At 39.2% G+C, this 15,382-nt stretch overlaps 1 protein-coding gene across 1 annotated transcript in view; it reads left to right on the top strand.

The window, feature by feature from the left end:
• LOC122164880 (von Willebrand factor D and EGF domain-containing protein-like) overlaps nucleotides 1-15,382 on the top strand; it is a 165,864-nt gene that overhangs the window by 31,505 nt on the left and 118,977 nt on the right. Inside the window, exons 2-3 of the mRNA XM_042827324.1 lie at nucleotides 5,467-5,651; nucleotides 13,103-13,328. Of these exons, the coding sequence (XP_042683258.1) occupies nucleotides 5,467-5,651; nucleotides 13,103-13,328 (411 nt within the window). The remainder of the gene's footprint in view (nucleotides 1-5,466; nucleotides 5,652-13,102; nucleotides 13,329-15,382) is intronic.

The following is a 15,382-nucleotide window of genomic DNA, read 5'->3' as shown; positions in this document are numbered from 1 at the left end:
GCTACAGGAGGAAGTACTGCAGACTGTGTTTTATCTCAGTTGTGGCAGATCCCCAGAGCTGAACAGTCTAAAGACTGCCTTAAAAGAGAAGTGCTTATCCATAACAGACATACATGTGAAATGGTTTGTAATTGTGCTGAGTTGCCTGGGTTACCTGAAGATGCCTTATTTTTTACAACAGTGTAATATCTAAGGGGAAGTGTTGAGCAGCAGACTCCTCAAATACTGTGTCCCTGTTTGGCCTGATTTTTCTTCTTAATTCCATCTGTTATTCAGAACAAATAATACATATGAGAAATGTCTTCTTTCCTCTGCTTTTTCAGTTTCTTTCTAGGTCAAATTTTCTATAATTACCTTCATTTTATACAGTAGTTCATTTATCTCTTTCCATTTCATTCTGTGAACAAATTATGAGTTGTTCAAGAGCTACCCATTATGAGTGTGTGGTGTTTATCCAATGTGCTTCATTATTATTTCAGTTCAGTAGGAGGTTCTTCTGCTTCTGAATTATCTGAAAATAGCTTTACTTAATAGCTACTATGGATATAAAAAATATACGATGTTTTACCTATCAGAGGAGCCATGCATGGTTTGAGCTTTTTATTTTAGTTGTCACATTCATACTCACAACGAATTTCTGCCTCTGAATCATTTTAGGAATAAAATTTCTCTCATCAATATGCAGGATAATTGCATTAAATAGTAGCAAATGTTGGTGAAAAAGGCAGTGATGTAATCACTGTAATACACTGCCAGATATTTCTTATCTGCAAATAACTTACCTGTCTACTAACGGTGCATCTGTAGCTTGCTTCCACCAGAAGGAATTTTTAGATTTTATAACATCAGAGTCGTCTGCCTTTATTTTGCACACATCTATTAGCAACTTGGAAAGAATATCCCTTTCCTACTGTCTGCCTTCTTTTTCTGCCCAAACTATCTTTCAACATACAGTAAATCATCCTCTTAGGAAGCAGACGGCACTGACAGACTGAAAACTTCAGAAGCTTTCACCTGAGCTTTACTACATCAGTGTAACGCAGCTATTGGCCATGGAAGTGGCTGGTGATGAAAAGCTTTCCTTCCGTCTCTGAGACAAGAGAAAAAAAGCTAGCACAGACCTGAGCTGCCACTGGTTTGAAGCTACAGCTTAATATACTATGCATTTTTTCCAAACAAAAATCCTTCCTAATTTTCCTGCGAAGAGAAAGTCAAACACCCTGGAAAACATATTCTACAACTATGGATTTTAGAGCAATTAACAAAAAATAGAAAATTTCAAAATCTGCAGAGGAAGGATTTCACAAAATAACCATCCATCATATGAATGTCAAAAATAAGAGGATTTTCATCCATAAACTTAAGTAAATGTGTCATATATTTGTGGCCCTGGGCTTTCCCAGAGGGGCCCAGCCAGAAGCCCAGCACAGGGAACCTCTTTCCCAGCCGTAGAGCAATGAGCACATCACCAAAAGCTGCTGTTGGTTCCAATTATCTGGTTCAATCACTGGGCATTCATTCATCCTCCACACAAAAATTATTTTATGGTCTGCCAGCTATTTTCTGGAGCTTTCAGATGCCCTTTAAATATATTGTGTGACTGGCACTGCTTTACACAAAACAAACACACACATCAGGCTTGTGGACTATATTTCTCTTGGGGTTTTTGAGCTGCCATCACCTATTGATATTATTTGATTTGCTGCCGCTATTCAAAACAAATAAACAAAATCTCAGAGCTTCGTAAACCTTTCTTTGTGTAAGCCACTGATATTTACTGGGAGTGAGAGTGACAGGCAGAGCAATCACACCCACACTCACCTGCCCTCAGAATTAAAAGCAAATGTTTAGAGAATGATTTCCTTTTGAGCTTTCAGCTTTCTGTTCCAATGTTCCTGATGCCCCTCCTGACTGTGAACATCAGATGGAATGAGTGGGTGCCTGGCTGACCCCACAGCAGTATTTGCAACCAGGGTGGTGGTGGAATCACCACCCCCGGAGGTGTTCAAGAAATTTGGAAATGTGGCACTGAGAGATGTGCTCAGCGGGTGTGCTGGACATGGGTAGGTGGATGGACTTGGTGATTTTAGAGGTCTTATCCAACCTTAATGATTCTATGATTCTATGATCACTGCCCAAGAAGTGCAACACTGGGTGACCCACAACGGCATCCACCGTGGATGGACTTGGAACAGGATGATCTTTGAAGTCCCTTCCAACCCAAGCCATTCTATAATTTCATGTGTGGAACAGTACAGCAGAAATTCACTTTCTGCTCATTTTCCAGATGCTTGTGCCTTCTGCAGGCAGCTCTCCTTTCACTGGCCAGCCCACAACCATTGTTCACTTCATTTACACAGGACAGCATCCCACACATTAACATCATGTGAATCTCAACCTCTGCAGCGCTGATGGCAGTTTTCCCCATGCCAACAGGGAGACAGATTTTCCAAGCAAACCTGTGTTGTTCCACCACAGATATACAAACACTGTTTTCACTTAGCAGCTGCAACAGTTATTGGTTTTGTTTGCTCTGAATGTGTCAGAGTATTTCTCTGCAGCAAGAAGCTGCTGCAGCATTGCTGAAGTTGAGTGAAGCACAGACATGTGCGCATCTGAGCAACAGCTCCTAGATGATACAAAGAACTGGCAACAGAAGCAGCTCCTTGCAGGAGGCTATAGCAGATGACACATATAGCTTTCTCACATGTAAAGACATAAACATCTCCTTTTAGAGGCAATCTAAGCTACACACACAGGGAGAGTAACAGCAGCTCCATACAAGACATGGACACAGACTTTTATTATCCCACAGCAGTACAACTGTGATACTGAGCATTTCATCACTGTACACAAAGTTGACATCTGCAGCTGGTATGAATGAAAATGACCAGAAGGCTCCATCTGGTCACTGTGTGGATGCAGGAAGCATGGGCAGGCATCCCAAGGGAGAGTCACCTGTAGGGCCCCACTGTTTCTTTCTGGATTTTCCTTCAATAACATTTTCATGCTATGGTCTGGCTACAGTGATATCTTCAATTATTTTCTCCAGTACAATTCTCTTACATAGTGACATGTATGTTAAACTTTACTGTGATTGTCATATGGCTGCAATAAGATGCATTTTCATGAGGAGCTCAGTAATTAAGGGGTTGCCCTGCTGAGACCTTACTGCAAAACTTGGGTAAGTATTGGTTAAAGCTCTCTCCTGCTCACAGCATTTCATAAATACACTTTTCAGGGGTGAGCACATAGTTGTTGTCTCAAATACTGCCAAGTTTAATGAGTGAACACCTTCTCCTTCCCAACCTTACCTTCTTTTCCCCATTTCAGAGAATCATAAGGGCTGGCTTGGGTTTTGCTATTCCAAGTCCCTCCATGCCCTTTGCATGTCCCATCTACAGCACTGAACGCTTCTAATGCTAATTTGCAAAGTAGTGTTTTCTAAACTACTGCAAACAAAACTATGGGAAGGATGAAAATAATTAGCTGTGTCTCAAAGCCTAATATATTTGCATTGTTTAGACAGAGCACTTAATCATTAGTTGGGCCACAATCTGTTGTGTGAATTTGGATTATTACTAATACGGCTGAGCAGAAGGTTATTAATTACATGTAAATGGAGTTTTTGATATTATTGTTATGGAGAAACTGAATGTTATTAATTACATTACAAGGGTCTCACAGGATCCCCGTGCCAATACTGTGTGTAGAGCCATATTTAAATACCATTTACTCTTAGTTGCTTTTGTTTCTTGTTCAGAATGAAGGAATTCAAAGCAAGCAAACAGCACAAGCCAAAGCCCTGTTCCAATTAACACTCCTGAAGCTGTGAGTGATATTTAATGAGGCTGTAGGGAAGCTGCCTTTTTAAAGGTTTTTAAAAATAGAGTAAACTTTTTAATGAAATAGGTGGTCTGCTGCAACATCACCTCCTTGGGCTGGGACTTGGCAAAGTGGTTCCCAATGCTGGGTGCAGATCCCCAAAGAGGACATCTGAGAGAGGGGATCAGATCAGTTTGAGGCATTATTTACTGTTTTCACTTTAAAATGCAATTGTATTAATTCAGAGGAATTTTGCATGGGAATTGCATTGTAGTTTTGACAGTTAAATACTGTGAAATTTGCAGTGAAGACTCTGTTATGCTATATTTTGTCCCCATTTGTCTTGTATACCATTGCTTTGCCTTTGGCACAATAAAAATTATCTTTAAAAACAATGCCAGAAATGGATTGACTTTGACCTTCTGAGTATCTTGTCAATAAAATAAGAATGATAAATCTGTTTCAGAGTGCCACTGGCATAACATTAGAGTGATAATTCAAAAAGCAGCATTTGAAAAATGATATTTTGGGGAGGGTTCTCATTCTCTGTCAATAAATATGCTCTATTTACAGTGCAAAGGGGTAATTCTGCTAACTGCCATGCTTCCTCTCAAAACCAAGTCGTGCAGTCCCCTGTGCTCTCTACCAGCTACATCACTGTTAACAATTAAAGATTACTTCAGCAAGAAATGAGCTGAGACTTCTGTTGCTGATGTGCACAGCAGTCCAACTCCACCTCAACCTCCTCTCCTCTACAGTGTTGATACAGCCACAGTGGGTTTTGCAGAAAAGGAATAAATGGTTGCTAACAAAGAAAAGGCTTTGCTTTTCTACATGATCAGCTTTTGCTAACAAACAACTTCAAAAAAAAAAAAAATGACTGGAAGGCTTCCTTTTATGAGGTGATAAGAAAATACTGAATATTCTGCACTGAATCATGAGAAACATGAAAATAAACAGAATGGGAATGTAAACAAACATACAGTGAGGGGCAGCAGTTTAGAGTCCAACTTAGTGATGCACACACAGGAGCTGTGATGTGCCTGGCTTTATGGGTACCTGCCTGGGGCAAGTCTGACCTGTGGCTTCAATAGTTGCAAGACTAACTCAAGCTTATTTCTAAAGAACACACAGTTGGCTTTTCTCTTTTTAGTATTTCTTGTTTTCATTATTTTTATAAACATGTATTTAAAAGTATGTGAATCATGGAATCATAGAATGATTTGGGTTGGAAGGAACATTAGAGGGCAACAACCACATCCCTTGCATCTCTGCCACCCCTCTTTTGATGCAGCCTGGGGCACAGCTGGCCTTCCAGGCTGCAAGAGAACACTGCTGGTGATGTTAAGCTTTTTTTCCCACCGGTATGACCTTCTAATTTTATATGGTGAAATACTAAATTCCATCATTTCCCACTGTTAGCCTTGAAATCCAAACCAAATCTGAACATAAGTATCATAGAATGGCTTGGGTTGGAAGGGACCTCAAGGATCATCAACCCCCAACTGTCCTGCTTCATGCAGGGGCACCAACATCCATATCTAATACTAGACCATAAAGTAGATACACTCAAGTGATTTTAAGTGGTTATTGCCAGAATCCAGCTATGTTCTTTGATCTTTGTCCTGTCTCACCTTTCAGCTCCTGAGTGCTCCCCATCTGGACATCGCATCCTCCGCAGCCCATACCGCAGCACCAGGTTTGACTCGCTGGAGCTGCAGCGAACGTCTGCTCAGGTCCTGGTGTGTGACCACTCATTGCCACCAGCATGGTATCGGTTCATGATCAACAACACGCCTGCGGAAATGCCAACGAGATGCATTGAAGTCAGTAAAAATTATGCAATAACCCTGGTGAACGTGAATGAATCTTTTTCCTTTCCAGCCACCTCTATACCCTCATAGCCAGTAGAGTGCAATGGGGAGTGGGAGGTAGTGGGAAAAGCTCTTTCATATATCACCACTCTGAAAAGAGGACAGTTTTTTCCTGGTTTTATGTGCATTGAATATATGTGACAGTAATGTTTAATTTGCAGTCAATCATTACTGCTCCAGTAACCTGAGACCCTAAGCAAAGTTGTTACCATATCACATAGCCCAGTTGCAGGAGGTTAGAACAATTTCAAACAAACTAATTCAACAAAACTATTCAGAAAACAATGAACTAGTTACTGTAAATGACTTTACAGATGATATATTCAATCTAGAGTGCCAGGAAGTTTAATTTGAGGTGATGCAAACCCTGCTGGAGAACCTTCATGAAATTAACAGCCATACAAAACAGACCTGTGAACTTGTCATAATGGGTATATCTTAATAATCCAACATGAAATGAAATGTTAATAGGTAATAGTTGCTTGCGTGGGATTTCTAGCTCTCTGCATACACAATCCATAAATCTAATTAATGTGAACAAATTGACATGATTATTATTGAAATATGCATTCAATGGCAGTTATCCTTGAAACAATATCCCAGTGCACTATCTGGTTTATTTTTAAAAAATTGTTCTATAAGTGTGTATGCATTCTATAAAATTATTTAATTTGTCATTGTATTTCAGCATTTTTCAGTATGTAGCAATTCTTAACTGCCTGATATTTTTTTCCGACAATGTATTCTTTGTTTCTTCTAATCTCTTCTGTGGAGTGTGTTATTCAGGTTTGTACAGCTATATTCATTAGTTTAGTTCTTTATCTTGTAACATAATTCTTACCATTGCTTTCTTCATTATGGTCCAAATGACAGTAAATCTGTTTTGCTGTTGAAGGATTACATCTGTTAGATGTCACGACTGGAAGAATATGCTTCTTTCAGATCTTCACCTTCTAAGTCTGCCTCCACGTTCCATCTCTTCCACTTAATTAAATCATTGTTTAATTTGGTTTTCCATTTAATTTGAGCAAAAACCTCTGGAACAAAATAATTTAAATTAATAACTGCACAGCTTCCACTCCCTAATAAGCAGTTATTATTGGGCATTCTAGTCTCTGGCTGGAGTGAGCTGATTTTAATTAAACGAATCAAAGACAAAATTCTCAACAGACAGAAGGGAAAGGCACCAAATAAAGCCTGACAGTAAAGCTTGGAAGTTAAAAAGTACATTACTCCAAAACCTTGTAAAATATGTGTCTGCTGTTATTCTGTTGATACTAGCTGGATGCAATTAGCTGGTTATCAGTAGATAAGATTAACTTCTTAATTCAAAGCCATAGTAGGTAAGGATCTTTATCACCCAACTAAGCTCAAAGGGGATTTAAATGATAACAGAGATTTAGAAGTCCTGTCCTGACTAAGAGACAATTGCAGGAGGAGAAACATCTCATGATGGGTGAGCAAATGGGAGGTTACAACCACAAAATCTGAATCTTGCCACTGAGCAGCTCTACAACAAGAAAAGAAGATATCCCTATACTGTTGAGTAGCCACAGAAAGCCTTGTGTTCAACAGAGGGCAGAACCAAGTCACAAACGGAAGCAAGGAAAAACACTCTTAAGAAGCACCTTCTCACCCAGTAATTAAAGCAAGTGGAAAACAAAGGGAATTGTGTTCCAGAATTCTCCATCCCTGGAATCTAAGTGTGGTCCTTAAGCATTTCTTCTTCAAGTGGGGAAAAACTTTAGATTCAAGTGGATTACGAACTTAGGCCTAGTCTGTTGAATTATCCTGGGGGAGCAGAGAAAGATCCTCACCTTCCATCTTTGAATTACATAGAATTACAGAACCATCAAATATCCTGAGTTGGAAGGGACCCATCATGATCATCAGTCCAACTGCTAGTTCTTAGTTGCCTTTCCCCCTATGCTTCCAAAGAAGGCACAGCAATTGCAAGGTCCTGGGCATGCAATCTTGGCCACAGCCACTTCCCCATCCAACAACAAATAGTAGCAAAAAGCAACACAGACTTGAGTATTTTGTATTCCCAGGTATCAAAGCTATGGCCTACTGTTCAAAAACAATAAATTGTTTTTAAACAATTGCCAAATTCGCTGTAAAATGAAACAAACGAACAAACAAACAAATCTTAAAAGGAAGAAGGGCTACCCCTTCAAGTAAAGGCTTGTAGATAAGCCTTTACTGAGTTTAAAGATGGCAGCAACATGCTATTCAGAGAAAATCTATTTTAAAAAAATATAGAGATGTATTTAAATACCCATGTGGGAAACAAAATGATATCAAGCACAGAAACAGGCTTCCAAATAAGAGTAATATAGGGTGCACACATACATCTGCATGCATAGATTTACACATACACATTGGCATGCCCTATGAAAGGAATGAATACTACAAAGAAAGGAGAGAGAACACAACCTTCAGATAAGAGATCACTCTGTGGATTACAGAGGAGCAGCACATTTTGCTACTTGAATGCCCACAATTGCCCACAATTCACAGCAAACCCAGAAATAGAGCTGTACCTTCCTTCCTCTTGTTTACACAGGGGTAAAAATGCATAGATTTCATTGCAATCTTAAGGGAGAATGTCAATTAAGAATTTGATTATGCAAATAGTAATTGGATCAGGAGGCAGCAATAGTACTCCTGGTACTGCATGCATGAGTTGGATTCATCACTTCTCAAAGCAACGCTAATATTGTCAGCTCTGGGTAATCGATTGTAAATAGAAAATGATAAGTTGAAAAGAAAGGGATTAAATCCAGACTCACCACTAGCACAACTATCAGTAGCACACATTTGTCCTCTGAAATTGAGATTTTTAATACCCGTGCTGCTCCGGCAAGGATGTATCTACAGCAGAACTGCAGATGTCCCACTCTATGACAGCATTTTGGAAATGCCCAGTAACAACACCTACCCGTCACATCAAGATTACTCCCAGTATCCTCCTTCAGAATTTTCTCTCTCATTTTTCTCTCTTTTTCTCTCATTTAAGCAAAACTATCTCCAAAATCATGCATTTAAGTTCATGTACAATTAGTATATGTGGCGAAAGGACAAGCAGTGTTTTCAGGGTTGGTGTTTGCTCAACAGTTGCATTTGTAACAATATAAATTTTCTTTTATACACATAAATAGTAGGCTGTAACATGGGCTGACACACTAATCTTTGGTGTATCAAACACAGACATTTTAAGTATGCCAAACATAACCTCCCAATGATGCCTGATATTGTAGCCCCTGGAGAAGAAGATTTATTTTTCCCATGCTCAGTGTAATTTCCTCCTCTGCTTAACCTGTTGTAGAACATTTTATAATCACAACCAAAATAAAATATTTCAACTGTATGCTATTATTTTTTATTTTGTTTCAGTTTTTATTTTGCTCTAAATCCAGTCCCCTTCAATTTGCATTTTTTTTATGAACTTAAAAGCAAGTAACACTATCAAGGTATTATTTCATGTTTTCATCTGCAATTCTCTTTCTTGTAAGTATACATGAATACTTCAACATCATAATGGTAGGTATGATGAGGTTTTGTTTTTCTAGTTTGTTTTTCTGACATGCAAAAAGCATTCTGTAGATAAATTGCAATTACAGTCTCTATTGTTCAGAAGCAAGTACTTAAAAGAAACACAAGACACACAGTGGCTTAATTGCTGCTACAGATATTCCTGACGTAAACCAATTTCTGTGGCATTCAGCCTGAGATTTCAATTAAAAAAAAAAAAAAAGTCTTATTTACTTTAACTTACTACAAAGAAATTGAAAAAAACCAACTGAGGCAAAGTAAAGTTTTGAGTGGATAACAGATGCAAAATCACAATGCTTTAGCAGTCAACCAACAATATACCAAAAAACCTTCTATCTCGCTAACTAAAACAATGCATTTCTCACATATGGTGCTATTTATTTTTAAAAGCATAATTTCAGTGCAATACCCAAGTGACAAGAACAATCAAGCTTGATTTCTTTGTGCAATTATAAAGAACCTCAGAGAGTTCCATCAATCAAACTAGTTGATTGTCCAAACTCCAACTAAATGGAAGGAGACATCATTGGATTACACAGTAATGGTTTGTCCCATAATTATTGGCAACAGGAAACAAATTTAATTTTTTCATTTAGGCTTAGTGAACCAAATTATTTAAAAGATTAGCTGGTGCCTAATTGTGATGCAAAAATACCTAATGAGTGCTTACCTGCCACAAAAAGGTGTTGTGAACATTAATTAGGGCATGTTTATAAAACTCTTTGAAGATCAAAACCAGCGCTTAACTACTACTGGATAAAGTACAAAAGTACACTGAACACTCAAAAAGCCTTTCAACTGCATAAAAACTGCTTTTCTGTGTGCTAGAGAAGCTTTCTTTTGTCTAACCAGTGTCACAGAGTACCTAGAGATGCAACAAATGACCTAGATTTGGGGTTAACAACAATACAGTTTATGTCACTAACTTACCGTTACGTTGGCAAAGTGCAAGTCCAAGTAAACGCATCAAATGAAGTAACCAAACATACCTTATCCACTATAGGGAATTTTAATCAGGCATCCATTAAGATTCACATCCTCAAAACCATATGAGAGAATTTATAGGGAGAAGACTACTTACTGGTAGACCTACAAATGAACTCAGAAATAAAAGGACAAACTTTGGGCAGTATTGCTCTACCATACCTTAGTTTTCTTCCTGCTGCATAGCTCGATTTCAAGAGAGAAACGCTGATATTTTCCTCACCGCAGCACTAGTGCTGCCATGTGCTGTAAGTGATGCAGACTGCCTGGATAACTCCAGCAAACCCATGGTCTGATTCCCACCATTGACTCCTCAGCAGACAAACTCCTGCCTGCAAGAAACTTTCAGAGTCTGCTCTGGTGTGGAGGCAGCTGTACAACTCTCATTCTTCATTTCAGAAGTGCTGCTGAATTATGGTGTGAGATTCCCACGGCTTTTTTCTATTCTTAGAGCAGCAATGACTGTAGTTATTGCAAGTAAAAGCTATGCCTTAAATGCCAATCTTTTGCTACCTCTGTATTCAATTTTCTGTTTACTCTCCCAAATGACTGCTTCAACATTTACTGCTAATTATGCCACAGCTGGAACCCGAACATTTTGGCTCTTTGAAATCTCTCCTCCTAGACATTTTTCCCTTTTTTCCTTTGTTTTATTCTGTTCTTATCTGTGCTGCTCATTGAATACATGAATATACAATTGCCCTTGTCTTCCCAGCTCTGTTTCCTAGTTCACAGAGGCCTTGCACAGCAAATCCTTTTGGCCAGCATGGGGCAATTTGCCCAACTAAGGTGGACAGCGTGCACCTCAAAGCAGGAAGTGAACTTGTTGGCCTCATAAAGCTGCTGGGAAAACACACATTCTTGATCTATACCAAAATTCTTTGTTGGCCACTGCATCATATAATTTGTTCCAATTACTGTTTTCTCACAGTCTGCATTTCCTGGTTACAAAGTCAGTCAAAAGGATTCATCATATCTTGTAATTTGTGCATATTACATAATAAACAATTTCACTCAGGTGGTTTCAGCACGAGATTTGCCAGAACAAAGCCAGGGTGCTGTGGATCACAACAGGGGTTTATCGGAGAGCTTGCACACAATGCTGGGGGCTGGCTCCAGCAGGGCTAATCCATATTTTCTCAGGCATTGAAACAGCTCACAGACTTATGGCAAGGATAAAATACAATGAGGGAGAAAATCACTGCCTTCTGATTTCAGAGGGATTTTTGTTGTTGTTGTTGTTTTATTTTTTTCCTGTGTGTTTAGAGGGGAAACAGACCCACTTTTAGGTACAGATTGCATTTTGCAGCCAGAATGCACTCGCATCTGTCTATTTATCTACATGGCCCACAGCACTGTAGATATACGAGTCTCATTAATGAATTTGTCTTCTCAGTACTGCTGCAGGAAAGCATTATCAACATTCCAACAACCCCTTATACCACTGTTTTAGAGATAAGGAACAAAGGCACATCAGCAGCAAGGGGTTGCCCAAGGTCGGGCAGCTGGTGGGGAAACTGAGGCACCATGCCTACCTACATGTTGAAGTCACTTACTCAGGTCAAGGTAGAAATGAACAGGTGGAAGAGCTTGTTTTCTGATCTTTCCAGTTCAACTGCTCCCACAGTTATCATAAAAATAAAAATAAAAAATCTTAAGAAGTGAAGCAGCAAAGCTGGCTGGGCCAATGGAAAAAAATGTTAGTGTTTTTTTTTTTGTTCTTTTTTTTTTCCCAATGTGATCTGTAGCCAAATGTCCACAGCAGGAGGGAGCATGTTGCTGAAGCTGAACAATTAGATATAGCGTTGCTCCCTACCGCGGGCTGAGGAAATGCAAAGCAGCTGCAGCAGACACTCTCTCTGTGGAATGTGACTAATATATGAGAATTGATTATTGCTGGTGTTTGGTTTTAATTTGCAAACCTTAACTCAAATATCACTCTGCTTTGCATACCGGTGAATGATGGGTAACAGTACAGAGTAACAAGGCAGCAAACTGCAATTGACTGTGAATATTTTATCCGGTGAGGATTTTGCCTAAACTCCTCGTTGAAGTAGTAAAATTAAAGACAGCTTTGGGTAATCACATGTCCTTAGCCCATGTCAGGGCTGAGATGCCTGAACATCCCTCTGTAAGATCAGAAAAGTACATTGGGTGCTTAGCCACAACCCAAAATGCCATAATTTTAAGTATTTTAGGATCAGCCCTTTCCAATGTGTGAGCCTCCTGCTGTGGTTGGTTGCAGTACTCAGTGACTTCAGGGACCTAATCTATGGATTTGATTGAATCTATCAGACTATAGAAAACTGAAAGTCAAAAACCCCAGAAAATTTGAGCAATTTATATACATCACTTGCATCCGTTTTCTTTCAAGGACAAGGAAGAGGGTTAGCCCCAAAGACATGCCTGGGCCATCCTGGGAGGCAGGGCAAGAGCTGTCAAGGCAACAGCAGCTGGGCTGATCTGAAGTAAGGTCTCTCAGGACAGGAAATAACAACCTTAAGTTGCTGCAGAGAAGGTTGAGGTTGGATATTAGGAAAAAATTGTTCTCAGAAAAAGTGGCAAGATATTGAAACAAGATACCAAAAGAAATAGTAGAGTCACCAGCCCTGGAGATGTTCAAGAAATACAGAAACACAGCATTGAAAGACGTGTTTAGCAGGCTTGGTGGGGGTGGGCTGGGGTTGGACTTGGGGCTTTCAGTGGTCTCTTCCAACCTTCACAATTCTAAGATTCTAAAGCATTGGCTGGGATGTCCTGAGCACTGTGGCCTCCTGCTGGTTCCCTACAATCACAGTCCTTGGTGGCTCTCCATTCAGTCCTACCAGCTTCTGACAAACTCTTTCTTTTGTGCACATTCTCAGATGAACAAATGTGGGACACAAGCTCCGGTGTGGCTGTCACTGAGGTCTGAATCCCTGCCTGCTCCAGGTGAAAGCAAGCACCTGATGGCCTGTGGTACCTGGCAGGTCTTCGGGGGCACCAAAGACTGCTGCTTGTTCCGGATACCCATCACTGTCAGGAACTGCATCAAGTTCTTTGTTTATCTCTTGCAGCCGACTCAAGGATGCATGGGCTACTGTGCAGAAGGTGAGGATCAATTTCATTCATCAGTAGGACTGTCTCTGTTATTCTTGCTGCTGTTCAAAAGTCCTGGTACTGCAGTACACATCTCAGTGACCTTGCAGTCAAGCATCACTCCCAGTAAGATGCAGACCACGTAGAAAATAAATCAGCCACATTCCAAGGTGCTCCCGAGGTATAAGTATTATTGCCAGCACACAATGGAAACTGGTTTGTGTTACTGAATAGCTTATGTGGTTACAGATCACTTGTTACCTTTCCTTCTGTATTTCACTCCATTTTGGCTTGAAGATGCACAGCCAGTGATTGGAAGCATCTTGGTTATAACAAGGCACTGGATGCAGAATAGTTTCTAAGGCTTGTTCTTATCTTAAATAACCCAGTATCACCCAGAAAGATAATTCTGAAACTCTGAGAGGAAAAATATTCTGATAAAAATCTTTTTCATGACATATATGTAATTATTCTCATCAGAAATAATTTTCAGCCTACTACAAGGGATCTAACCTCTGTTCCGTAACTAGGAAACAAAGGAAATAGCAGAAAGCAATTGCACACTCTGTTAAGCCTTCTGAACTTCAGTGCATGTTCAGGTGCATATAGATTTAGTTAGAAAAGATGATTCTTCCTCAAAGAGGAAAAATTACCATTGTAATTCCCTTTCAGCATTTTTTGGACAGAGACATGACACACTGAGAAAATAGGGTTATCGCCTTTCAATTAGAAAAAAAGTTTAAATAAATTCCAAAGAGAGAGAGATAACTATGTTCTTATCTTTATCAATATTTTATCGTTCCCACAAAGAGAAAAGAAGACAGAGGAAAAAAAAAGGCTTAAAGAAAAATAAATTTACTATTTTGAAAAAAGAAAACTAAAATAGTGGCACTAAAGTAAATGAAGCTGCTCTTTAATTTACATGATTCTTTCTGAGAAATGACTTTTTTTTTTTTTTACCTGAAAACCCTCATTTTTCATTAAGCTTTCAGTTGGAGAAGCTGAGCTTTCTCCTACGCTTGAAGACTTTTTACCAATACCATTTCAGTCATTAGTTCTGTACTTTCTGCCAATCCATACCTATTCAATAACATTAATACACCTGCATCTTTCATAAAAAGAATATTAAATAGTTTTTCCTCTCCTGTCTATTCCAAAGCAATGACTTTCTACCACCGGTGTTGAAGCTTTCTATTTTATTTTTTTTTTTCCCCATATATTTCAGTAATTCTTTAGCTTCTTGATTTAAGGATGCTTTCAGAATATTGTGCAATGGATGGAAAGAATCCAAGGCTGAAGTTCTGGAGGGATGTTGACACATTGTCTGAAATCCACTAAGCACTGGACAAGTGTTAATACATCGGTTCTCCATTCTGCCTCACGCCTTACTGCCTTGTGCTTCCATAATATTCTCTATACTCCTTCAAAAAAAGTTTCTTAAAATATCCTTCCAAAGGCCCTGCACTTGTTCTCTTCGAGTCCAAGTCTCTGGAGATGAGAGAACATCATCCTACAGCATTAAATATCTTTTTATTTCTCCTTGAGAGGAAGAAAGCTATCGGAGTTCATCCTCTTTCAAAGCCTACAGAAATAGGCTGTATTTTTAGAGGAGTAGAATTAATCTGGGCAGAGTGAGACTATACTGAGCAAGCTCATCCTAGGAATGTCCCAGCACAGCCTGGAAAGGATCCTCACAGCACAGTGATATGAGTTGGATGCTATTTGAGTTCACTTCTGCAACATCATTTGTTCTCATATCTCTTCTGTAACTTACTGAAAAACTCAGGTCAGAAGGTTCTGCTTCTGGGAATGCAAAGCTGGCAGCCTTTGCTGAAATAATTGATTTGTATTAACCCATGTGCTTCATTTCAATAATGCTGTTCTGAATGCAAAATAAAAAAAACAATATCCCACGTCTAACATTATAGCAATGGGCAATCAGTACCAAAATAGCTACTTTTGAACTTCATATGAAATACTGTGTCTTGTTTACATAGCTAATTATCAAATCACAAGAATATAAATGTGGCATTTCTCTCACATTTAGCTATATTGAAATCTTCCTG

The sequence above is a fragment of the Centrocercus urophasianus genome, unplaced genomic scaffold (genome assembly GCF_019232065.1).
Source record: "Centrocercus urophasianus isolate 14NV4802_14NV808 unplaced genomic scaffold, USGS_Curo_1.0 seq_28, whole genome shotgun sequence".
NCBI lineage: Eukaryota > Metazoa > Chordata > Aves > Galliformes > Phasianidae > Centrocercus > Centrocercus urophasianus.
Note: the sequence above shows the minus strand (reverse complement) of the source record. Positions and strands in the feature narration are given on the sequence as shown.